This window comes from Pristis pectinata, chromosome 9 (assembly GCF_009764475.1).
Source record: "Pristis pectinata isolate sPriPec2 chromosome 9, sPriPec2.1.pri, whole genome shotgun sequence".
NCBI lineage: Eukaryota > Metazoa > Chordata > Chondrichthyes > Rhinopristiformes > Pristidae > Pristis > Pristis pectinata.
The window spans coordinates 74,022,953-74,050,852 of NC_067413.1; the positions used below are offsets into that span (position 1 = coordinate 74,022,953).

The 27,900-nt window shown below is 36.9% G+C and overlaps 2 protein-coding genes across 5 annotated transcripts in view; one reads left to right on the forward strand and one right to left on the reverse strand.

The window, feature by feature from the left end:
* Window positions 1–27,525, reverse strand: tmem68 (transmembrane protein 68). Of its 3 annotated transcripts, XM_052023976.1 has the most exons (8): window positions 27,404–27,498; window positions 22,654–22,936; window positions 22,129–22,567; window positions 16,328–16,495; window positions 10,906–11,099; window positions 7,076–7,136; window positions 5,564–5,703; window positions 1–4,609 (listed from the first exon to the last, which is right to left on the reverse strand). In XM_052023976.1, exons 3-8 carry the CDS (start codon window positions 22,460–22,462, stop codon window positions 4,505–4,507), a joined length of 1,002 nt encoding a protein of 333 aa, XP_051879936.1. In that variant the 5' UTR covers window positions 22,463–22,567; window positions 22,654–22,936; window positions 27,404–27,498; the 3' UTR covers window positions 1–4,504. The 3 variants fall into 3 exon arrangements, with proteins under 3 accessions (XP_051879936.1, XP_051879937.1, XP_051879938.1); XM_052023977.1 differs by lacking the exon at window positions 22,654–22,936 and having other exon boundaries at window positions 27,404–27,525; XM_052023978.1 differs by lacking the exon at window positions 22,654–22,936 and having other exon boundaries at window positions 22,129–22,546; window positions 27,404–27,443.
* Window positions 27,494–27,900, forward strand: part of tgs1 (trimethylguanosine synthase 1) — a 39,362-nt gene continuing 38,955 nt past the window's right edge. Inside the window, exon 1 of one of the 2 annotated variants that reach the window (XM_052023970.1) lies at window positions 27,494–27,854. In XM_052023970.1, coding sequence (XP_051879930.1) covers window positions 27,739–27,854 — 116 coding nt within the window. In that variant the 5' untranslated portion in view covers window positions 27,494–27,738. The remainder of the gene's footprint in view (window positions 27,855–27,900) is intronic. The other variant, XM_052023971.1, reaches the window with a different exon arrangement.

Sequence of the window (27,900 nt, forward strand, 5' to 3'; positions counted from 1 at the left end):
CATGCATGTTTGTATTAGGCCATTTAAATCTCTTCCCCACCCCCCCCCCCAAACCAAAGAGAACACCATGATTATAATTGATAAATTTCACCTCCCAGTGGAAGAGAGTGGTGTTTCATCTTTTCCACTAAACTTCAATTTCAACCCTACAAGAAGATATGCATTAGTTTAAATCTCTTATGTACTGATTTCATGAACTTTAAAGTTGCTAAGCTCTGAGTTTTAATAATTGAACTCCAAACTGCATGTAAATAAATAATATTTTGCTTTCTTTTAATCTTTCAGGTACTTTAGACAGCAAATAGTTTAGCACATTTTCATTTCTCAAACAAATTCTGATACTTCAGGCTGAAGGGCTTTCAAAGGCAGTCTCATTTCTCTTTCTGAAAATTGTATTAAAAGTAATTGCAATTAACAGTACCTCAGTTTTGAGGGAGAGGTTAAAATAGTATGTTCTTAAACATTCACCAGAAATTGGTCTACAAAAATCTAGATTTATCTTGACTAGATAGGAGTGGAAGTTTTCCTTTTTAAAAAAATACTTGGATCCCCTGCAGCAACTTAGCAATCCTCTCAATAGAATCAATGTTTTAAAACCAAAGAAAAATATTCAAAAACTCTCAAGAACATAACAGTTATTAAAATAAGATCTGTTCATTTTGTAGGATATTGCTAGTGAAATTTAACTTTTGTACTGTCCTATAAAAAAATGCTTAAGGGCAAGATGTAAAGTTTTATTTCAACAAATGGCAAAGGCATCCTCTGCACTTCAAGTTTCTGGATAGCAGGCATTGGCACCTGTACTGATAAAGGAACCAAGCAAATTGCATAATCATAAACCATATTTATATAAGCAGTATAAATGGAAATAAAACACTAAAGTTTTAGGACTCAGTTTTAAACAGCTTTCATCACAAGTGCAAGCGATTTAAATACAGCCTTACAAAAAATGTCAAGGTAAAAAAAAAAATCAGAATCTTGTGATAGCCAAACTAAAACGAGAACCTACAGAAATCACAAAAAATGTTTGTAATTTGGCATTTATGATGGTCTGGGAGGAAACACTGAAAAAAAAAAGTCAATCTTATACAATTAAATGATCGTAGTAAGAATCAATATTTAAGCTTTAGTAGTAAAGATTTTTAAAATACACAATAATTAACATCCAGAATACAAAAAACATACACCATCTAAAGTGGGTTTGAACTTTATAAGCTAATATCCAACTTCTACTCATGTGCACCTGAGTAATCCATTCCAGACCATTTTGCATTTTTATTCAAAATATAGGAATGCCTTTTAATATTGTCATTTAAAAGCACTATATATGGATTATCACAGCAAACAAAACAGGTCAACATGTACTGATAGAATTTATTAAGGAATGCAAAAAAATTATTTTAGTCCACATTCTGACATCAGAACACGAAAAGTACAAATTATTTTTTTGCTACTTACAAATATTGCAATCAGGAATTAAATGTTATATTGGGAATATGATTAAGCTGTGATTGGCCATTAATAACCAGAATCACTGAAAAAAGTGATCAAAATATATGGGTCAAAACAATTCATATGCAAGCAGAATCTGCTTACATGGAATATTATAACCAGACATTTGATATTGTTCAATTCAAATAAAAGTTCTATATTTAAATATATCCATTCCACAGGTCAGCAACTGTGGATTATCCCACAGTCTACAATTTTCTTAAAGGGATATTCACTGTAACAGAGAACATCAAAAAGAAAGCACCAAACGGAAGTTTTCAAAGCTGTGCTTCTCAGAATATATAGTGCAGTGAAGTCCAGCATATGGATCATTCATTCTTTATTGTGAAAGTGCTGCTGGCTCACATTGCAAGAGTCTTATACAACTGGGAGCCAAACCTGAAATAAACAAGTTGTATTCACTAAATTTGATGGCCATTTTCATGCCAGCTTTCTGATTTTATATAGAAAGGATCATTTTTTTTTATACTTGAAATATTTTATGTAAAATTTCAGCTTTGGAAATTAATTATTTCAATCTGGAGTTTCTCTGTCCCTCTTTTCTGGAAGTGTAACAACATAAATAAGACACTATTCCATGTGTATTGCTTTGCAGTAACTCTACTATACATTATCAGAACTCCTCAAGCAGCCATAACTAGTTTGTTAAATTCACTGCCAAATTATTTATTCCTGAATTTATCAGTTTAGTTCAGTCTTGGGGAAAAAAAAAACACCAGCAGCAAATTACGAGAGCATTGCTAGAGATGGAATTTGTTTAAATCTTATTTAAAATGTGGATGATTACATACAAATGGAAAGACAAAAGAAATAGAAAATAAAATTTCAATTGTGATCTCATCCAGAATTGATCAGTGCTACTTCTATTCACCTATACTTTACTACACTGCTAGTCTAACAGGAAAACTAACTTTCACATTTTTCACTTTGAAACACACTAGTCCAGAGGAAATACCAACTGTAGGACAAAAATAAATACATTTTCTCATCCTCAAAGTTGAAGACTGGCAAAGCCATACCTCAAAGCTGTTTGGATTTAACTGGAATATTCCAATTTGCATGTAAATTTCTAAATGTTTTATTAAATTGGCTCAGTGGCAACAATCTCATGCCCAAATTAGAATGCTGCAGGTTTAATCCTTGTGCCAGGTCTTGTGATTGGCAACTCTTAAGTTTGACAGAGTGCATTGCTTAGGACAGCTATATTGTTAATAATGCTGTGTTGTTTTGAATAAGTTGTTAAATCAAGTCACTATCTGCTTGTTCAGGGTGTTGTAAAATATTCCATCAGCATTATTCAATAAAGTCAGAGGAGTTCTCCTTGTCCATGCAACATTTATCCCTGACAATGCTTCCAAAAGCAGATCAATAGTGCATTTGTTGTTTGAGGGAACTGCTCTGTACATAGAGGCTGCTGTATTTGATCATTTAAGTGAGATTATATCAATAGAAAATCGTTGTACAGTGTTCTGGGTTATCCTATTGTAAAAGATACTATACAATTTAAAAATGTTTCAGGTCTGAATTTTAAAACATTGGGATTTATTGTTTCCTTTAAGAAGTTGTAAGAGGTGGCCAAAAAAAGATACAACAAATCAAGCACAACTTACTTAAATTCTACTTTATCAATGCAATGACTTAGGCATATCAATGACCCATAGCATAAACTTTAAACATGTATCATTCAGATACACTGAGAAAAACCATGTATCTTAATCAGAAATCCCTTAATTTCTGCTTGGATTTATGGACACATCACTACCCAACAAAAAAAGTTGTCTTAAAATTAAAGGAACCAGCAATATATTTGAATGCTTATGGTCCTCAGAAGGGTTATTTTCAACAAAAATGATTCAATGCTATCAAACATGATGGCGAGATCATATAAAAGTGCTCATTACCAGTTACAATATTGGATGCTGGCTCCAGTTATGGTGTAAACACATTTGATGGCCATATTTTCCCCCAACTTAGGTCAAAAAGGTGGCTTTGAGAATCTTAGACAGGAAATGCAGAGCAATTTACAGCAACTTCAGCCAATCAATTTTTAAAAAAAAATTTCCCCCACAATTTTGGAATGATATTGTATTCAGCTTAGACTTCGGAAATGCTGAATCAGTGCAAAATCTTTTGACGTCAGGTTGGAAGTTGATTTAAAGCTACATATTACAACTCATTAAAAACAGGCCATGGTAAGCTGAACAGAATTTGGCTTTCCAAGTGATCACCTTGGACATTCCCAAAACAAACAGATAATTACATTCAACTTTAGGAAAAGTACCAAGGCGATATGTAAACATATTCCAAATCAATGAGAATTACTTTGCCAACTGCTATACAGTACACTATTGGGAGAAGACCACTTGTTTTACTGAAATGTTACGATGTGCACAAGCTGCAATAATGGGTAATGAACATGCGAGTTGAATATCAGAATGAGAGAATATTGTTGATTTAAAAACAAAAAATTGGAGGCAGGATAACACATGTGAATGTTCTGATATCAGTCTGGGACTATTAACAAACATTTCCAGTATTTCATCTGGTGAATGTATTTTCAGATGTTTATAATAATATCCCCTACCCACAACCCAACAGGCCCCCATCTCTTATGACAGGTTGTCTCCATTACTTCACCAATGCTATTCTCCAGTCGACTTCCAAAGGCATTTAGCACCTCAACGTATGACCATCTATCCTCTGATTCCGAGGAGGAGCTTCTGGTCCTTGCTCAGTGTATCTCCACAGTATCTAACTGAGGTCAAGAATGTAATGGAGAGAGGTATTTGATACAGCATATTGTAAATCCAACTTTTCATACCAAAACTGTTAGGAAATCAGATAAGAACATTAATACTGGTGCAAAAGAATTGTTCAACAGAGTAATTTTAATGCATAACAGGAGACATTATTCAGTATTTGTATAGATGTAGGCTCTTGAAAATGAAAATGTTTTAAAAAGTGTTCACTAATTGAGTTCTCAAAAGCATAGTCATTCATTTTTCTGTCTCCAGTGAACACGCTCTAAAAGGGCTCGCAGTATATTTCCAGGTATTATTTGGTGTTTGTCTATTAGGTTCTGCACAGCTTGCTTTGCCTAGAAGGATGAAAAAGTAATGTGAAAATGTTACAAATATCTTGAGCCTCATATCATGATGATATGTTCAAAGCATATTACAGTTTACAAACAACCTGCTTCAATACTTAAGTGGGAGGAGCAGCAAATATCTTTTTCAAATTCTTTGTATGTCCACCAACTCAAACCAAGTTTTGCTGCTCGCTTAGACTGCACACAATATATAATCACAAGCTTGCCTTGGACACTGCAACATCTACACAGGTGAGCCCTCTTAAGTTTTCTTTCCTTTCTGGAAACAACTTCCAAACATGAAGCATAACTGGGAACTCACCTCATGGAGTCCTTTGGCATATGATGATGTGTAACAATGAGACAAATCACACCAGCTATGGCTAGAATTCCAGGCATTCAGTGCTCCCACACAAGCAAGTCCTAGACTTATGTGGATCAACTGTAAATCCAGAATTTAACCGAGTGATAGATGCCACTAGATTTGTCACTCTGCTCCATCACCAGACTCCAGATTAAGCATTTGACTCACCAGTCCCATAAACACTTTCCAGTCCTATTCACTTCTCTGACTAAGAAATGGGAAGCATTTATTTTAATAATTTACTTCTGCTTAATATAACTGTGTAATTTTTTTTTTAAGTTTTTAATTTATTAAAACCTTTTGTCTCTGATATTGACCAATTTAAAATCTGTTAGTGTTTAAAAGCCTTACAGACTTTGACAGAAGACAAAGCTCCGTCCCCCAGCTTAGCCTTCTATTAAAGGTCATCCCAGTGTTCTGATATGTCACTGAGGTTTCACTTTGCTTCAGCACCCAAATCCAGGGTCAAGGAGGTGAGAGAAATTAACCCTCTGCCCCCATCTCAATGCAGGAAGCAGGGAACATAGGCATTAATTCCAGGATTTGTGCCTTGCTCAGCATAATAGAGCCCAATATACTGTAACAGAAAAATAAGTTACCTTTTCGGCAAGCTCAGCAGCAGTTATATTGGGATCATAAGGAATAGGGTCACCCAAATAGGTGCAAAACTTGACAGGAAATCCTCCATATATTGGAACAAATGGCCATTTAAATTTTTCATACAACCATTTACAAATACCTGTTAAAAGATTAAAAGTGATGATGTTAAGACTGCAGGTTATAAGTCTCTCCAGTGCATATCATAGAGAGACATTTCAATATGAAGAAAGATGAAAATATTCTAACAATTTATCAAGTCTGATAAGTAAGACTTCGGCTTAAATATGCTGCTTACAACTGGATCTAAAAACCTACACAAACCAACTGTGCTTATAAGAAGATTACCACTAGTTCTGGAATATTGTTCATTATTTGCCACACTGAGTATTAATATTATTTATAGCTTTTAAAAAAGATGCAAAATTGTATCCTACTTCTTCCATCAAAGCTATTGAGGCTGAGAAAAGGATTTCTGAACTGAAAGGCAAACATATTAATTTACACAATATTAAACATTCTTTTAATCCCAATTCCATTTGCTCTTCAGCCACCTTCTTAACAAGACATCCCCCAATTTCAGGTAATCCACACCCCCCTCTGCTCCTTTCTCTCTCCTTCTGATCCACCTAGGTCCCCTCACACACCTCCTTCTTTCTAAAACAAAACCACCCCTAGCCCCCTGTTACTCAGTTTCTTTCACCTCCCCCACCTGGTTCCATCTGCCTATCACTCATATACTCAACCCACTAGGTTCCCTTATCCCCTCCTTCTACTGTTCCCATCTTGCCCACCATCCCTCCCATATCTGGTTCCACTCATCCCCTTCCTTTCTTATCAGGTTCCAAAATCTACTGCCCTTTGTTGTCTCCACATCACCTCCCAGATTCTGTCGATGTATCCACCCTCCCCTCCCCTACCTGGATCCATCTTCCCCTCAACCTCTTCATTACCTGGATCCACCTATCGCTTGCCAGGTCCTGCCTCACCCTCCCCTTACCTCTTTATACTGGCTATCTCCCATTTACACTCTCAGCCCTAATGCAATGTCTTGACCTGAAACATCAACTATCCCTTTACCTCCAGACATGCTACCTGACCTGTTAAGTTCCTCCAGCAGCTTGGTTTTTGTTTGGAAAAGTATTCATCCCTTCCACAAGGTTATGTTATCATTTTAGATTAATATCAGATTTACTTTGATTTCACATTTAAATCATTTTTATTTAGCCAAGCACAATTATATATAATGAGAATGCTCAAATTCAAAGATCTAAGTAAAAATGAAAACATAACATAATGCAGTGATTGACATCTTGGGAGAGATGTGGGTTTCAACAATATGTCCGAAGTCACTGAGACAATGCAAGATAGTGTGACCATTCCATCAAGATATTCGAATGTGAAGACTACTTCAATGTGAATAAATGAAAAAATTGTCTTTTAACTGTAGACAACATTGCTAATACTTCAATTGTGCATTAAATACATTGCAGCACAACTCAGAATTTACTCACCAAAGCATCCAAATGTTCTAAAGCCTTCTCGAATATTCCGTGTAAACATAGGAATAATGGGCTAAAAAAAAAATGGAAATAATCACAGAAGTACAAAAACTGTTTAAAACCATTTGCAAAAGCATTTTGCACCTCTGAAAAATCTTTATGAAATACATCTTAAAACAGTAAATAACTCTGAACTGCAGATTCATTGAATTATCCTGCAGCAAAATTATGAGGAATTAACGGAAAAAAAACCAAAACGTTAACATTCTCTTGTACTATTTCAAAGAGTAGAGGTGATACTGAGTGTCATACACAACACAAAGTGAGATTGGAGCAAACATAGTATTCAAAATGGTTTCTTCTACAAAGGCTATTTAACATGAAAGAATGTTTAGACCAACCAGTGCAAGTAAATGTGTAAAACTTCTAAATGGAACTTTTTTTTAAATAAGGGAATGTTCATTGAGAAAGTAAAATACTTTGCATTCAAATGCTTTTAATAGTGCTTCCAGCTAATCAAAACCTGTTCACAACAAATGAAGGATTCCTGAAGTTGTAACAAAGCCAAATTAACCTCAAGATCTGGTGATTAAGTTAACATGGGTACTTTTCCAATTTGGGTACGTGCTTCTTTTCCAATTATGGAAAATGTTACTGTATTTATCATGGGATGCTTGAGGATACAACAAGACTAATCAGTAGTTATGAAGAAATTCGACTGCTTCACCAATAGTTCGTTTCCAAATAACTTGATGGACAAATAGCAAATAGAAGGTTATTAATTAAATATAACAATTACATCCTGGTGGCGTGGATGTAGAAGAAGTCACAAGATTCTCCATGTCATATCAGAAAGGATGAGCATTGGAGGGGTAACTGAAAGCTTGATCAGAAGAAAATCTTGAGAAGGTTTTTGTTTAAAATGGTCAGCTAGAGACTAAAGAAAAGCAATGTGGTTGAAGGACAAGAGACTGGCAAGCTCTTATAGTACAAAAGTTAGCAGAACATCTACCCCATAAATTTGATGAGTGGCAAATATGACTCAAGTTTGTTCATAGCTGTAGGATGCAATAAATCCATAACAAAACCTGTCCTTTTTTCTTCGTCAAACTTTTGCAATGGGAGATACCCTCTTTCCCTCAACTGACAGGAACAGCAATCAAATTTTTCAAAACTTCCACACTGCTATTCCTGAACTGACAATATAACGAGCTGCCACAAGTCAAACCTGTTATGTCGTATGACTGCTGAGGTCTAAAATTTAGCTCTGTTTTAGAGTTCAGCATAAATCTCACATACAAAAACTGGTTTCAAATTACAAACAACCAATTAACTGTGGCAATCCCAAACCTGGATTAATTTGTTTTCTTTCCACAAAAGCTCCAGAAATCTGTTTATTATGAACAGGTTTTGGAAACCCTGTAGGCACCTTCATCAGCATTCGAACATGAAGTCTCATGGCTTCTCATAACATTTTTTTTATTTCAATAATATCCAGTTAAAAGTTTTCATCTAGGTCCTTCTCAGGATTCTTTCAAACAATTACGGATGTTTTTGCTAGAGTAAAATAGTAGTCCGTTTAGCGGTTAGCGCAACACTATTACAGCGCCAACGACCCGGGTTCAATTCCGGCCGCTGTCTGTAAGGAGTCTGTATGTTCTCTCTGTGTCTGCGTGGGTTTCCTCCGGGTGCTCCGGCTTCCTCCCACATTCCAAAGACGTATGGGTTAGGAAGTTGTAGGCATGGTATGTTGGCACCGGAAGCATGGCGACACTTGCGGGCTGCCCCCAGAACACGCTACACAAAAGATGCATTTCACTGTGTGTTTTGATGTACGTATGACTAATAAAGATAACCTAAGGAAATTCAGTTTTAAAGACAGTCTTAATGATTAGAACATAGTCTTGCGAGATAGTTTGAAAGATTAGTAATGCAATCATTTGACATTAATAAACAAATGTTAAAACAAAATGTTTATAAAGGTCAATCAACATGATTTAAAAAGATCCCAAGTTGACTTGAAAGAAAAGTGAACTGCATCCATGCATGCTAATGTGGTCCTACATTTAATGAAATTTTCCCAATTACTTGATTCAAAATATTGATCCCGTTCAAAACTATAATGGGCTGGATCGTGATGGATATGTTCAGTGCACAGCAACTTTCCACAGGAAATTTATTGCCTCAAACTAAACCCTAGACCATTGTAATGTGCAGAATGGGAGTGAAAGAGAATTACTGCATTAAATTTAAACCGGAAATGCTAGTGACCTAACTATTCTGACCAAAAGGATATACCTGACATTTCTTTGTGGTTCTCCACATAACAAGGTTAGAAATGTTGGGAAATTTTACAGTGGAATAGTTACCATTTAGAGTCATGGAGTAAAAGCACAGAAACAGGCCACTCAGCCCAACTCATCCATGCCAATCAAGATGCCCATCTCAGCTAGTCCTATTTGCCTGCTTTTAGCCCATATCCCTCCGAGCCTTTCCCATCCATGTACCTGTGCAAATGTCTTTTAACTATTATTATTGTACCTGCCTTAACCACTTTCTCTGGCAGCTCATTCCATATATGCACCACCCTGTGTGTGAAGCAATTGCCCCTTGGGTCTCTTTTAAATCTTTCCGGTTGCACCTTAAATTCCTTGGCAAGTTTATAAACATGGAATACCAACAACTAGAAAGCTTTCAGCTAAGTGTTATTTCATTAAACCCTGAAAGGGAGATTTCTGGGGAAAGCTTTAGCCACATATGAACTCCAGAAATTTTTTATTAATCCAATGAGCATGAGTTATAGCTTTTAAAAAAAAGACAAGAAAATTGCATCACCAGCATGACCAGTGCCAATCATGTGGCATTCTGCAAGCACCAATGAGGCCAACACAGCATGGGACTTGACAACAAGATGGACTGACACACCTTGTTGGAAATTTGTCAATGGTTCAAGGAACAGTGCATGTGATAGCTGTGACTGCATTAAAAACAAACAGCAAGCAGTGGCCTGCAAAATTTAACCTTATATATTTAATGCTGTAGTATCAGGCAGCCTACTTTAAAGGGAAATCTGGACATGAAACTTAAATCACCAGATAATAGGAGTAACTGAAGTAGTTCCTTGCTGTTTTCCCAAAGGAGCAGAATAGATGCAGATTGTCAGAAAATCATTTAAGGTACATAGAAATATATCCCTCTCTGATGAAGCAATAATCTAGGATCTTACAATAAACAAGTACTCTTTTGTTGCTTATGCATTCGTTTGATGTCAACATACAATTTTAATATGTCAGCTTCAGTCAGTTAATGTGGTATACTAGCAGAGGAGTGGGGAGAAGAATGACTGTCAACCAACCTTGTCCAATAAAAATCTCTGCTTGGCAATTCGTGCAATCACCATGGCAACTAAAGCTATGAAGGGTCAACAAACAAAATGCTGGAGGAACTCAGTGAGTCAGGCAGCATCTGTGGAGGGAAACAGACAGTTGACGTTTCGGGTCGGGACCCTTCATCTGGACTGGGAGCCCGGCTATCCAGATGAAGGGCCCCAACCTGAAATGTCGACTGTTCATTTCTCGCCACAGATGCTACCTGACCTGCTGATTTCCTCCAGCATTTTGTTTGTTGTTCCAGGTTCCAGCATCTGCAGTCTCTTTTGTCTCCTATGAAGGGACACGCAGCCTACTTTTGGCTGGGAAGAATAGCAGCAAACATTAGCGGCTACGAGGGATTTTCTCTGTGAAGAGAACATTGAAACATATGGACAGATGCAAAGTAAGGATTAAATAATGTAAAAGATAATAAATTCTCCAAAGGGAAAAGTATAGCTTAGTTATACTCACCACTTGAGCATCAATTGCCACCTGGGCAAATCCTTTCCGTCGTCTCCAAAAGATTCTGTAAGTCTCGTCACTGAACAGTGCTTCCCGGACTCCGCCCGGTGAGATGGCCAACAAATGTCCATTTTTCAAAGCTTTGACACATTCCTCTTGAGGACCATGCATTACACTAAAAACTTCCAACAACAATTTAAAACCTAAAAAAGAAATTTCAAACTCTGTTAGTACTATTAACTATTAGAGATAGTCGACTGATAATGAAAACAAAAATTGAAGAAACTGAACTGTATAATACTATAGTGTCAAAAGGGTTGATTGCTTAATACCCAATTTGGTTTTTCAAAACCCACTAGTTTTCATGCTTTTATTTGAAACAATGTTATTTTCCTGCTGCTTGATTCATTTGAAGCCAGCCAGCAACACTTAAATCTTGATATCAACAGTAAATTAGCTAAACCAAAAACAAAAAAAAAAAAATCACATCTACAAAAATATCCTTTACTCACAAAATACCTTGGAGTACTCCAGGATGGTGGTTCCCAATCATGAAGTTATCAAATGAAGTGAACAATCAAAAGATTAATTCTTATGGAAATTCAGGAACGTGAAAGAAGGGAGGAAAATGTGCAACTGTCTAAAACTGGAATTGGAACATTTGGATTCTAGGTTATAGAAGAATTTGTTATTCAAGTCACGGAAGGTTCTTGAAATATATTATTTTTCAGACATGGAGCCAATGACTATCAACGACAGGATGAGCCGTACCAAGACAGTATTGTAGGTTATTGTTTTGAATGCTTTATTTGCAAGATGGAGCTTGAGACCAACAAAGAAAGCACTGAATATAAAAGGATAGTACTGGAGATAAAAGTATGTAAGAGTGAGGATTTCAATGTTAATGAGAGAAGATCTGATGTTAGAACTAAATAGCATTGCCAACAGAGACACAGTTTTGTGCAAACTTTACATACAAACTGAATGGACAGTACTTTTATAACAGTACTAAGGTAAGAGTACATTAGAAGTTTGGATAGGAACTCATTTGAGTGCAGACATCATTTTAATATGACATGAAGCACAGAGTTCCCTTCTGAGGATTTAAAAAAAAAATTAGACTATGAGCCAAACACAATCAGACTGCAGCAGAGGCAGCTAAACCAATGACAATTCACAGAAATCATTTGTGAGAATGACAGCATTCCAGTAAGTTTGTAACTCTAGTAGCTGCATTCACTACATGCATAGATGTATTATTCACAGAATTTATGTTTGCAGCACTCCCTTAATGTAAAATTTTCAAAAACTTTTGGGTAAAATATTGGGGCTCCTACAATTCATAAGTACAACAAAATGGACCATAATACTTTGAAGCAGTCAGTCAATTACAGTATATCTTTAAAAATGTACGGAAATTGGTGTACAAGACCAGAATGACCTGCTAATAATAAGAAACATTCTCAATGGACAATTTCTGGGCACAATACCTTGAATTTTGTTCATAAAATAACTTAAAGTACTGATAATAATATTATAGATCTATTTATTATTTCTATTATAATCACTCTACTCTTTTAAATCTAAATTCTATGACTCTAAGATGGCCATGCACCTTATTGTCTGCCTGTACTGCACTTTGTCTATAACTGTAACCCTTTATTCTGCATTGTTATTGCTTTCCCTTGTACTACCTCAATGTACTGGTGTAATGAAATGATCTGTATGGATGGCATGCATAACAAAGAAATTTCACTGTACCTCGGTACATGTGACAATAATAAACCAATTTAATAGTTTGACTACATAGAAAAGTTAATTAAAAAGTTATTTCTCTGCTAACACTTGATCCCACAATGATCATAGACTGGAGACCCGTTTTCATGATTCTGCCAATTTTGTTGCCTTCCCAGCCATTGGACTGGTATTTTGTACCAGCTACTTAACTCCCAGCATGGAGAGGGAGTGGAGATCAATTAACTCAAATGACTCATCTTCCCTTGTTCTTCCTATGTACAGGTGGTAATGAATTCTCCTCAGAAATTAGTTAGTCCAATACAAGCAAAAGGGTTTTCCAAAGTCATTGACATTTAAAGTCCAATTCAGTGGATGAAATGAGGAAGAAATGGCGTGGGATACATAACTATAGACTGATTCTCAAGGTTAACAAATTCTGTACAGTCTTCACTTTTGCTTTGCCAAATGGTGTGCTGCATGGAAACGAAGTGATGCACTAGTTGAAGAGAAGAATGCAATCTGGAATACATTGCTTTTGTCTTGTTTGATGTGAAGCAGTAGAAATTCATGAAGAGTCATTGACCTGAAACATCAACTCTGTTTCCTTCCCCACAGATATGCTGCTTGACTGTTGAGTACTTCCAGTCCTTTTATTTCTGGATTTCCAACATATGGAGTTTTTTTAAAAACTTTCAGCAATTCACGTGCTCCTTAGTCAATGTTGAGGGTTTGCAGGGTAAACCTCAACCACCTAAAAAGCAGATGGGATTTCAGTTTAACATCTTATCTTCAAGATGTCATCTGTGAGTAAACCTTCAGTCTGCAGTCCGGTCGACAAGATTTTTGTGCTCATGTTTATGCAGTGAATCTGCCATCCTCAGCACTTTGATGCAGAATGTTATCAACTGAGATACAATTGGACATCAGTGACAGAAAATCATTAACCAAAGGTTTCTGCCAATGATGAGCCACCTATGGTCTCCCCTATCTGTTTTATGGATCCACCAATGTCAACTTGCAACCCAAAATTGTACTGATCCAAACAATGAGCCCTTGCATAACAGGAAGGCCTTGCGTAATGTGTTCTGACCACCTGCAAGACTTCTTGTCCAATGAAATAGCCAAAAAAAGCTTGCAACAAGGCCAGCCACACCTCCATGCAGAGCTGACTGAAAAATCTGTCAGCGTTTGAATGTCCCTTATAGAAGTATTCAAAAACTTAAAATTCAGCATGACAATTAAAAATTACAACACCTAAAAACAAAAACACAAGTAAACATAATTAAAATCTAAATTATCTGATGCTTGCCATTACCCCTCGACAACGGTTCCTCTACCATTGAAATGCATAGATCTGCTGTCCCTGTCTAACCTGCTACAGGTTCAGCAAGAACATTCCAAGTGATGAATGCCATATAAATGCAGCAAGTCTGGATTCCGTGACAGAAGTACATTAGAGTGCAGGCCACAAAACCCCCACAAAGAAAAATTAGCAACTTTGTGATTTCTGTGCCCATGTGGGAATCTCAAACGGTGTCAGTTACGGAGAAATACCGGCAATTCAGTGCCGAGCTGCTGGCTCTTCAAGGCAGCGTCCAGAGCAATATTTTGAGGAAAGACTTTGGGCCAAGCCTTCCTCATGCTGTAACTTTGATCCACTGCATTTACAAAGGAGTTATTCAAAGAAAGCTTACTACCACATATTTAATTACAGGACACATTTTCTCAGGTGGAATGCAAAATCTACTGCAAAATAAATGCAAGCAAAGCATAAAAGTTAAGAGCCATTGCACTTCATGCGGCCATTTGTCTTTGCAGCGGCTTATTCTCATCTTAAACAATAGAAGAGGTGTACAATCTTTTTGGAAGACCATCACAACTGCATTGTCCTTCAAAACATGTATGAATGTGAGAAAACTAGAGAACAATTTCAGATACACTGAACCGAAAAGCATTTTGACGATAAATAAAGATCTAAGATAATAGTTTTGAATGAAATTATCAAGCAGCAGAAATCTGTTAGGGCAAAATTGGGTGAGTTAAGACTGTCTGGTGCCAATATTTTTCCCCCATAACTCATGCCATTGCACCACTGATATCTATGCAAGAAATCTGTGTGAATTAATTTTTTGCATGGGGAAGGTGGTGTGTAATTTAGTTAATTGAAGCTTCAGCAAACTTATTTTGAAAGTAATAGAGACCACCGAGGAAATTCACAAGTAATGATGTTACAGCATAAGCCGCATTTAATTATGAACAAAATTTCTTGGGAGAAAAAAGATGCAATATTCCTACACCAAAAGGTTCCAGGAATTCTGCATTTTATTGTTAACAAAACACTGTGGTTTTCACAATTCTATGTTTGCTAGGGTTAATATTCTATTTAGCTTCCTTTTTGCCACATGTGCTTCATAACTATTTTATATATAAAAGTGACACTGCAAAAATATTTCTTTTGAATGGCAAACCAATCTTTCTATTTTCTTCCCTATTTAGAAAAGAATAAATTGTTTTATTTTGTACATTTGAAGAAGTATTCAGCCGAGATTGGTAAAAGCATTTTGAAAAATCATCTTTGGCCGAAACTATTAGAGCTCTGCTTTAGTGTATAATTCTTGTGTTCTTGTATTCAGACAACACATTTACATCCTCGTTATGAGGGAGGAATAGTCAAAGAATTTGTGTAGTTCAACACTGCTGTTAACAATATGAAAAAAACTATATAGACGCAGAGGCGTTTAGCATAACAATGCTCAAATAATGTGGATTTTAAAAATTGCTCAAATATTATTAGATCAGTGTTACAGAGAGCAGACAAGAATTTCTCCAAAATTGAAAAGCAACCATTATAGTCCCCAAATATTTACCTGCTTTCTTTTTTTTTTATTTGCTTTTAATACATTACAGAAAAGATGTATTAGCACTTGATAGAATAAAGAGAAGGCTAACAAGGATTGGGAAATTTAGTAATTATAAAAGATTGGCTTGATAGGGGTGCTTAAGAACAGGAAACTGAGGGAAAATTTGATTGTGCCTAAAAGTATGAGACCTTTACTAGAGGAGCCTTAACAAAAAGGCCAATAACTAGATGACATAAGTTTAAATTTATTCATATAGATAGCAGTTGAGCACTTCTTTTCCCCACTCAAAGTTGAGGGAGTATGGGTTCTGGAAAGCTCTGTCTGAAAGGATCGTGAAGCAGTTACCTTCAACACATTTAACAATTATTTGATGTTCCATAACCCTCAGGCCCAAGACATGGGAAGTGAGATTAGTTGAATGGCTCACTTTTGGCTGGTTTGGATACAATGGCTTTAATGGCCTCCTTCTGTGCTGCAAATTTTGATCAAGCTAGGATTAGAACCTCTTTAAAGAGATCCTTGCATGTTGGGTCCTTATAGCTCAATATTGATCATATTGCTTTAAACAAATTAAGAAATATTGTGTCACAATATTTGAAATTAATCAGGCTATGTCAAATTCAATCTCAACCATAACATTATTTTCTAGATATTTCTAAACAAAAATTAGATTAGGAAACATTTAAAATATACAGACTTGGTATATTGGTATGACAATTAATACTTTATATAGTAATTTCAACTTCTGTAAAACAAGTATCATTAATTTAATATTGTATCATTTGTGGAGCATAAGAATCCAGCAAGAATGAACAGAAATAGAAGAAATGTACCTGGTAACTTAAAAAGGAAATGGTCAGCTACAGAATGGCAGGTTCTTCCTTTCTGGATAATTACTTTAGCTAAAAAATAGTAATAGTCCACAGGTATGGCCCCATGATAATAAACAATCAGGGCAGGCCCTGCATGAGGAATCTTTTCCAATCCATGAACTTCATAGCCTAAGGGAAAAAAAAGAGGTAAAGAATTAGTTTAAATGTTAAAGGATTTATGCATTTTATGCAAGAGAGTATAAAGTTTGACTAACTATAATTATGTTGTTTTATGTTGACAGTCCAAAAAGGGAAGTTAATTGCTAAAGTCACAATTTTAAAGATTCTGATTACAGCGTTTAGTTATACAAGCTAGCAAAAGCAGATGAGCATTAAATTGCTGCCTGAAATCTTCATTGAAATCCAATTGTCATAGATTGTATATTGCTGTCCGAATATATTTATGCCATTACTTTGACAAATGAAAAATGAAACAATGTACAATTTATATTCTGTACTCATCTTTATATGTTTAAGAATAAAGCAATTACTATTTGAATTCATATTCACAGATTCGTACAGCACAGAGAGAGGTCCTTTGGCCTTATTCATCCGTACTGACAGAGATGCCCATCTACATTACTTATTTTCCTACACTTGGCTCATTTCCTTCTATTTCTTTCCTACCCATGTACTTAAAGGCTTTTTAAGTGCTGTGATTGTACTACCTCTACCACTTCCTCTGCACCACCCTGTGTGAAAAACTTGCCCCTCAGATATTCTTTAAATATTTTCTTGTCACCTAAACCCATGTCCTCCCCTATCCTTGCAGAAAGACTATGACTATCTACACGATTCATAATTTTATAAACTTCTATAAGGTCACCCCTCAGCCTCCTACGCTCCAGTGAGAACAATCCCAGACTATTCAATTTCTCCTTGTAACCACAACCCTCCATTCCAGGCAACACCTTGGTGAATCTCTTTTGCACTCTTCCTAGCACTACCACGTCCTTTCCATAGTGCGGTGACCAAAACTGCACACAATATTCCAAGTGTGGCCTAACCAACGTCTTGTACATCTGCAACATGATATCCCAACTCATATACTCAATACCCCTGCCTATGAAGGTAAGCAAGCTAAATGTCTTCTTCACTACCCTGCCAACCTCTGTCACCCTTTTCAGGGAACTATGAACTCACATCCCAAGGTCCATTTGAACATTAATGCTTCTAAGGTCCCTGCCATTTACTGTTCATGTCCTGCCAGTATTAGATGACCCAAAATGCATTACTTCAAACTTGTCTGAATTAAATTCCATCTGCCACCATTCTGCCCAACTTTCCAGCTGATCTATGACCCTGTGTCCTCAGGCAATTATCCTCTCCATCTACAATTCCACCCATCTTTGAGGTCAGCAAACTTACTTAACAGACCACAGACATCGTCATCCGTGTCATTTATATATGACAAACAACAACTAGCATTATTTTCATACTTTAAACTTATATTAGTTTCAGATTTCTTGTTCCTATTTAAACTTGCCAAGCAAATCGAAAAAACAGTGCCTACTATATATTCATATTTAGCAGAGTACATGAAGAATTTACTGTCTGAAAAGGTCAAAATGTATCTACCATTCATCATTAATGAATGATGGTAAACAACCAATATTACAACAAACCCATGACTTTAAACAAGCTTAGTCAAATGGCTTTGAGCATATATGGTAATTGGGCAGTGGCAGAACTGGATATCAAGTCCCTGTGCAGACAAAGATGACTCAATTAAATTGCCATATATGGGGTGGGGGGGGGGGGAGAGACGTATTTTATCTTGTGTTTTATAAAGAACAGAACATACCAATTTTATTTACTTTCGAAACAATTTTAAATTATTGGCCAAGGCATAGTAAACTCTCTTGCTGAAATCCAGGCTCCTGAAGTGATTCAGAGTAACAAGAGATGCTGTGAATCTTCCAACTATTGTGTACAAAAAGTTTTAAGAATTATTAGTTTTTAATGATTCTAACCTGAGTTTCCCACATTTTAAAATTTAGAACATGTAGCATCCATAACAAGTTGTTTCTGACCTCTTCATACTGTAGTCTGTTGCCTAGGTTTCACTTGGCCTAAATTCTACCACACGACTGATATTTTAATAGCCTTCTTAAATTCTATCTTTTCAGCTGTTCTTCTTGGTTTAGTACCCATTTCCTTATGCTCCCAGTTGGGAAACAATCACTCATGCAAAACCAATTTTTCCATAAGTCTGTTACTTTTGCAACTCCTTAAATCACCTGTGGAACCAATGCCTAACATTAGATGAGTTGTAAATTGTGTCACTGTTTAGGATTAGTGTATAGATAAAGAGAAAGGTGTTGAAAGTGCATGGGAATGGCAAGTACATTCATTGACAATGGATAGGTTAAGGCAAATGACCTGTTTACATGTTCTAAGGGATGCAAAAGGCAAGCACAGCAGGCACACAACTGGCCTAATCACTAACCCTAGACTGATAAAACCAAAGATTTTAATATTATTTCTTCTCAGCCAAAAGCAAGGATGTGAACACACAAGCACAGCTCTAGGTGATTTTTCCTTCTCTTGATCAATCACCTCCATAAATCCAACTGCCCCAACTTCACATTTCATGTTTCAATAAAGCTCACAAACTTTCTTAACTTCAAAATCAAGGCCATCTTTGATCAAAACTGGCCTGTGTTTAGATAACTTGTGCACCTCATGCGTTTGAATTTGAATTCCTTTGAAATAGTAAAGCAAATTATTCCTGCCTACCATTTCTTTACCTTATTCCTCTCTCCCAATATTTTGGTTAAGGAAGCACATCTCTTGCAGATTCTTAGCTATTCTCCCTACTCTAACAAACTCCATTAAATCCATAATATCCACTATACATTCCCACAATCCAATGATTACTCAGTTCCAACTTAATCAACACCTTTCTGAGATTTCTAGGCAAGTTAACATTTTTAATGATTCCTGATCTTTAACTGTTTCCTCTTTATCACTAAACCCTCTTTCCTCCTGTGATCCTTGAGTGTATCATCATTCCTCAATTTTGTCAGTATTCTTACTTCCACTCCAAACTTGGATCTTTTCACCAGTTTACACCCTTTCTACATCAGTGAAAATGGCCTTTTCCGGGTTCCAAATCACATTCAGTCACTACGGTTAGTTTTACACACAAACAGTGCAGGAAGAACTCAGCAGGTCAGGCAGCATCTACGGAGGGAAATAAACAGTCGACGTATCGGGTCAAGACCCTTCATCAAGATGAAAGGTCTCGACCCAAAACGTCGATTGTTTACTTCCTTCCGTAGATGCTGCATGACCTGCTGGATTCCTCCAGCACTTTGTGCATATTGTTTCAGATTCCAGCATCTGTACAGTCTCTTGTGCCTCCACGATGGTTAGTTATCTAGCCTTGCCCTTTCCATGGTATTCAATATATTTGACTGTGCCACCCTTCTCCACCACTGTTTTCTTCCATGGCACTGCCCTTGAACAGTTCATTTCTATCAGATCAAATCTATTTCCAAAAATGGTTTCAAACAGATCCCTGAAAATTAGACATGAATCACAAAATAGTATATCATGGGAGGTGACTGCTTAGCATGAAGTCTATTCAGAATCACAGTAGAACAATACTGCCAGTCCTATTTCCCCCATCTTCTCATACTGCCCCTGCCAATTATTCTCTTTCATCCCCATTAATTCTCTCTGAAGGCATCAATTCTGTTACCTCCAATTCAAATGGTAGTGAATTTCAAATTATAAGCAAATCTGTGTTAAGAAAACCCTTTTCCCTCACATAACTCTTGAATCCTTTATCTAAAATGTTGTACCTACACCCACTGATCCTAGAACAATTCACTCCATGTAAACCAGTCATGAACTTGTACACCTCAGTCAAATCTCCTCTCAACCTTTTTGCTTCAAGAATAGAAAAAAGCTTCTCCAAACTGACCTTTTAGCTAAATTTCTCATTGCTTTAACATTTTAAACATCTTTTTCGCACTCTCTCTAGTAACTTCACATTTTTTTAAATGCGGGATTCATGTCCAGCAGATGTGTCCAATAGGTACATCTGGCCCCCATATAGAATTTCAAAAATAGTCATTAGCCTTGGTTCAGTACAACCCATGGGTTCTCCAAAAGACAATCAATTGACAACAACTATTTCAAAGGGATAAATGTTTAAAAAAATTGGTTATTCTTAAAAAAAACATATGAAATGGAAGTACAAGTAGACCATTCAGCCCCTTGCTCATGATCTATTATTCACTAAAATCACATCTGTCCTTTAACTCTGTATCCTTTGATTTCCTTAATATCCAAAAAACACTATCAAACTAGTCTCAAAATGATTGCTAAATATGTCACTATACATAATTGGCACAGCATCCAAGTTTACTCTTTAGTTCAATGGAGTAATGGACTCCAATGGATTCAGCCTTGGTGCTGAAGGATAACTGAGGTAATTCTTAACTAGGGTGGTGTTTTTACATTTTTACATTCCGACTACATTTCATAATAATTGTTTAAAATGAGTTAAGAAAAGGTTTCTGCACTTGCAAGTAGTAGCAGCCAATTTACATGCTAAGTTTTAAACAGCTAATCTCTTTTGATTGCATTGCATGAAAGATAAATGCTGGCCAGGACACTTGGGAGAACTCATTGTTCTATGTTATATAGAGCCACGAACTCCATCAGAACAGACAGAAAGGGCCTCAAGTTTAATATCTCATTCAAACATGCATTTTTGACAATGCCTTCTTGACATGGAGTTACTAAAAGGAAGTTAGAAAAATGACACTGGATAAATTGACTTGAGGTGTGAGAAAATTTAAAGCTGTTGGGAGATTACACCATAGGATCTTATGATTCAAATAAATTTTAATGATATTTGAATGCATCTCCAAGCTTGCATACCAGAATAATATGCAATGTAAATAAAGAAAAATAAAACACATTCAGAAGGATTTCAAAACATTAAAAAAATTGATTAAGCTGGTCACAAAGATTAGCAATTGACCAAACTGAATGATGTCAGAGGATGAAATATTCAATGATGGATTGTTGGATGGCAACATTAGAAAAATATTGTGGATTTTTCTGCAACCAATGTGTAGCAGGCACACAACACAGGAGATAGAGAGTGCAAATCAAAATAAGTTTTAACACTGGATATAAAGACAGATCAGATTCTACCCAGAGCCCTGCAGTCACCTAATCATTAGAAGGATATTATACTGGTAAGAAAAACAATGACATTTATGGCTATCAGAAGTTGATGAGAAAACCTTAAACATTATTATTTCCTTTGGGGAAAAAAAGGGGACTTCCAGTTGGTTCAGTTGAAACTCCGAGGATTAATAAACAAGATGTTGGCAAGTTCAGAAGGATTTTTAATAAAAACTGCAATCAACTATCGGGAATAAGTTATCATTTAAATAACAATGCAAGCATTTTCAAAAGGAACATACCAACAACTCAAGCGGTAATGAGATCAGAAAATTAGCCTCATTTGGCACAATTTTTTACATGTTGATGCATAAATGGAAACTTTTGTATATATGGCCATGTATATTTCAAGATTAATATGAAATATTTTACTAAACATAAACTGGCCTATATTATACAATCTGTAATTCTGAAACAAAGTTTACCAAAATATAATTATTCTACTCATATTGCAAATAATGCAAGATCATTTTTTCCAGTAGAATATTTCCACTGCAAACAAAATTTTAGTTAGGGAAATATTAAACTAACATTAAAGAATGAAAATTACCTACCGTGCCAAATAGTTGCATGTCCATCCCAAAGAGTTGCCAAAGTCTTCCTTGCACCATCCCAAACATTATTTGAATAAGCTTCTTTCAACTCTCTCTTTCTTTTATACACATGTAGAAAAAGAATTGAAAGGTACAGGAACAGTACAATAAACAGTGGGAGAATGAAGACAATAATGAGAGGAGTGAACACCCACAGGAGATAGTCCAGGTAATTCAAGGAGCCTTCCAGGATTTCCAAGCCAGTCCATTTCTCCACTATCGCAATCATGTAGGAAATAAAACTTCCATTTTGTCCTTCCACATAAGATTCATCAGCAGTAGCCATACCAAACATCAAACATCAGTACAGAAAGTGTGTTTGGGGATCATTATGGCAGGTAAAGATGCACCTTCCCGGTCTCAAAAAAGTCTTGGCCAACTACAGGAACAGGAAAAAAGGCTGAAAATTAAAAAAAAACATAGCTGAGGTAAGTTATTTATTAATTTTAAACAATAAGGTAATATGCAGAACTGCCATATTTTTACCTTTTTAGCTGTATAGAAGCATACATAAATGCTGAACCCCCAAATTTCCACAAAGCTGACTGCCACAACACGCCAATACTAGACTCCACAGAAAACTGTAGAATTTGTAGTGGATCAAGCCATTATTGAGGATGTAGAGATGCCAACGTGGAAAAGTGGAAGGATAAGTTGGTAAAGAAAAAGTTTTGTACATGATAATAAGGTATTTAGAGAGTCCAGAGTGAGTGAAAATCTTTGCAGTTCCATAGCAGTAACATTGGGAAGACAACACAGGTTTAGTTATCTGTGGAGAGGAACAACAAGGGAGATGGTAAAGTAACAGGCTATTGATGTTTTATAAATTCATTAAGTTAACTTGCATGTTTTCAGTGTTCACTATTGGATTTAATGTTAAGATTCTATTAATTGCTTTAGCAATTGAACTCTCAGAAATATTTGTGAGCATCAGAGACAGCTGGTTCAACTACAGACATGGTTTCACCAAGTGTCAAAGCATTTTTGACACTTGGACTTACAGTCACTAATGCCCTGTGGTGCTCAGAACTTACAGAGATCAGGTCAGTGCAGGATTCTTTGTAGATCATGGCATGGGACCTGCCAAGGTAAGAGCAGTTTTAGCAGGTAGGTGACTGATGAGCAGCTTTGCAGAAATTGCAGGCCTTCAAGTGTGAGAGTGTTACTCCTGTCCACTCCTTTAAACTAATTGTGCAGCTCGTTCTAGAATCAATGGCTTTAACTTATATTGTAATCCTGCCCATCTTTAGATATGTTCTAACATAATCTACGAGGTATTAACGAAATATAAAACATTTTAAATCCTTTGCATCTACAATTTCTCATGCCGGACAGCAAATACTGAGTCTCTATAGTAGCCTCTCTGAAGTTTCCATATCATTCCACTGTATGGAGACTAATCTGAAAGTTACACAGGTTATCCATACATTCATCAATACTGCTTTCATAATCTGCTATTAATCTCATTTACAATTTATAATCTCCTGTGAACTGATATTTGCATTGGATTCAGAATTGGCTTGCCTGTAGAAAGTAGAGGGTTGTGGTGGAGGGAGTGCATTCAGATTGAAGGGCTGTGACTAGCGATGTCCCACAAGGATCGGTTCTGGGACCTCTACTTTTCGTGATTTTTATTAAGGACTTGGATGAGGGGGTAGAAGGGTGGGTTGGCAAGTTTGCAGATGACACAAAGGTTGGTGGTGGTATGGATATTGTGGAGGACTGTCGAAAATTGCAGAGGGACATTGATAGGATGCAGAACTGGGCTGAGAAGCGGCAGATGGAGTTCAATCCGGAGAAGTATGAAGTGGTACACTTTGGAAGGACAAACTCCAAGGCCGAGTACAAGGTTAATGGCAGGATTCTGGGTAGTGTGGAGGAGCAGAGGGATCTGGGCGTTCATATCCACAGATCCCTGAAAGTTGCCTCACAGGTGGATAGGGTAGTTAAGAAAGCTTATGGGATGTTAGCATTCATAAGTCAGGGGATCAAGTTTAAGAGCCACGAGTTAATGATGCAGCTCTACAAAACTCTGGTTAGACCACACTTGGAGTACTGTGTCCAGTTCTGGTCGCCTCATTATAGGAAGGAAGTGGAAACGTTGGGAAGGGTGCAGAGGAGATTTACCAGGATGCTGCCTGGTTTAAGAATATGCATTATGTGGAGAGATTAAGGGAGCTAGGGCTTTACTCTTTGGAGAGGAGGAGGATGAGGGGAGACATGATAGAGGTGTACAAAATATTAAGAGGAATAGATAGAGTAGACAGGCAGTGCCTCTTTCAATACAAGAGGGCATGGCTTTAAAGTAATGGGTGGGAAGGTCAAGGGAGATATCAGAGGGAGGTTTTTTTTTTACCCAGAGAGTGGTTGGGGCATGGAATGCACTGCCTGGGGTGGTGGTGGTGGAGGCAGGTACATTGGTCAAATTCAAGAGATTGTTAGATAAGCATATGGAGGAATTTAAAATAGAGGGATATGTGGGAGGAAGGGGGTAGATAGCCTTAGGCGAGATTTAAAGGTCGGCACAACATTGTGGGCTGAAGGGCCTGTATTGTGCTGTACTGTTCTATGATTCTATGATAAATACCATGATGCCCACTCTCCCACATAAATAAGCCCAACTTCAGATAATTATTGTTACCTTTAGCCAGCGTGCATCATCATATCATACATTGCCTTACATTGAATACCATCTGCCACTTTTAGTCCCTCCCTTACCATTATCAGAATTTCTCATCACCTTGCATTGGCTTCTACAGAAATGACTGGGCCTGTTTCACTATCACTTTGGAATCACTGAAAATAAATGAGTGTGTGCTGAATTATGAATCACAGCTTTTGTTTTAACATTGCAACGAGTTCCAGTCCATAGACAAAATTTGAATAATATAATTCCAAGAAGTAATATTTTTGTATATAACTTGTATATTTCAAGCTTCTTAAACATGCCTTTTCGTAAAAGAAAATGTATTTCTAGTATTAACCAATGATGAAAATTCTTCACTGCCAACCAACGCTATGGTGGGGACCTGAGCATGCCATGACTGGAAAAATGTGAAGGTCAAATGGAAACAAAAAAATGAATGTATTGTGACAGAAAGGAGCCATCTTGAACTAGATATGATCAATAGAAATAAAAAAAATTACATTTCCCCCTCCTACAAGCTGATATTTCAGACACATAAGGATGGAAAAAGTGAACACCATAATGAAGATGAAAATAGTCACCAATTTATAAAAAAATTTGAAAGAAACAAGAGAGCAACTGTCTGATGCAAGGATTCCAAAGAATAATGTATCAAGGAGTGTATCCTTGAATGATGGGAAAGATGGGAGGAAACTATGACTGTTATTCACTAAAGATCCAGGATAGGAGGCCACTATAGCTTTTCAAGGATTAGAACAAAAGGAGGAATGAAATCAATACACTTATGATAAAATATGCTAGTCAACTGGTTTAACAATATTCTTAAGGTAAAGCAAGCAAGAATTTTGGTTTCCACAGTGGCTGGAGATGGGTCATGCCACAGAGATAAAAGAAAACGTTGGACTATACCAATAGTTTTGCAGCTTTAGTCTTAGTATTATCTTAGTAGATGACACTTGGATGTTAATAAAAGCTTAGAGATATGGCATGTACTACCTAAAACCTAATCAGCATAAAATTCAAATCATTAGTGCAGAAACCCAGATTTATAACTCAAAAACCAATATCAAATGTTGGCCACTACTGTACTACTTAATTTTCTTCTTATATAGGTACATAATCAGTATTTTGTTTACAGTGAAGCCAATACGTACTAGTCTGATAGGTCAATTGTAAGGATGTATTTATTTAAAAGTTTACTTTTTTTTCGCAAGGCACTCTTAAGAAAAAAAAACAGGTTGGAAATGTTTACAAATTCTGTCAATTTAAAAATCACAGAATGCTGCAGCACAGCAACAGGCTATTCGTCTGGACAAGCCTAATCATCTAATCAAGAAACTATCCAATTCCCTTCAAAAGTGACCTTGAATAAAGACAAATTTTAACTACTCTCTGTGAAATAAATCAAAGCCCTCCCCACTTGAGTTTATCTTAAGACCTTCAATATCCTGTAACAATTGTCACTCTTAATTTGTCACTAGTGTCAACAGCTATCACTCTCAAACACTAATTTTACTACGGCAGAGAATATCTGATTCTGAGCCAAGTTATCAGACAGAGTGGAGTGGTGCCAAGACAGTTTTTTTGTTTGTTGTTGAAGGTCAAATACACAAGATTTAAACCCAATTTTAAAGTATGTTTATATTAGAGTGCCACCAATTCATACAGGATCTTGATGCAAGTGGTAAAAGAAAATTGCAAGTTATCAAAAAGATCTTTATCGAAGTTTAACAATGCAGAAAAGTCCAAATTTCTCTCCATATATATTAGCCTTTTAGGTTCTGCTCTTCCAAACAGAACAAGTGGAAGGAAATTTGAATGAATTGGTATCAAATACAAATCCAGGTGTCTTTGATACCAAAAAAAATTAAAGCTTATTTGCTGATAATGGAATATTCAAGAAAGATACATTTTTCCCTTCAACAGAAATCAATATACTTGAGTTTCCAAAATAGGAATCATCAACATTAAGAATGAAACTATTTCTGAAAATTTTGCTGTTATTCATTCCAGGCACAGAAGTTTAGAAAGTGATTGGAGGTGCCACCAAGAAACTAGGTAAATGGAACTTGATTTGTTTGTATACGCTATTACACTTATAGTAAATTCCATATCATACTCAAAGGGAATTAAACACATTAGGCATTTAATTGTTGTATATTAATTAAAAAACATACTTAAACAGCCCTTGACGCAAGTTTGCATGACAGATAGAAGTGCAACAGCCTCCAGAAAGAAATGTACTAATATAATTCACTGCACCCTATACTGACAATTTTGACCACTGTGAATGACTAAGATGATATCTATTTGATAGTTCGTGCTTTTCCCGCTTCAATGTTGAAGCAAAGATTTAGCTGGGTTAAGTAACTGCCTGATCTGCCTTTCCCCTCTCTACCTTTGAAGGCGAATTAATCATGGATTACATGTTCCTCATTTTAAAAAAACATGTTCGGAAGAACCTGTTGCCCCGTTACCCAGCCCTCCCTCTCCCTGTGACACCGTTCCTCTGAAGAGTTCTTCCACCGTTCCCGATCCATGAATTTCCCTTTAAGAGGCATCACGTTTGCTGCAGTAGAGGTCACTCACCTCCTAGGCCCGTCCCTAACCTCGAAGCCCAAATTCTGCGTGGCTGCAGGCTCCACCTGCTAGACCCCAGCCTCCGCTTTCCACTCCGGTGAGCGCCAGCGGCAGGGCGCTTCCGGTGAAAAGCATCTCCCGGGGAAGTGGGAGTGGGGGGGAGGGTGCAGACTGACCTCACTCACCGGAAGTACGTGAGGGCTGGTGGGGGAGGAGCGGGGAGGAGCGGGGAGGGCGCTGAGCGAACCGACCTCACTCGCCGGAAGTTGGCGCTGACTCTCAGGAAGCAGCGGCGGGGTGCGAGAGGCGAGCTGACTGGAGGGGACGGTCAGGTTGTTGTTGCGATGCGATGCACCATGTGCGAGGACTGGAGCACCGTGGCGGAGATCTTCCTCTTCTTGGAAGGTTTCAGCGCTGAAGCGGAGCAGATCCGGTGCTTTTGCAGCAGGGCCTTTGTACAGTAAGTCGGTGGTGTAGTTGTGCTGCAGTTGGCGCGATGTGGGTAG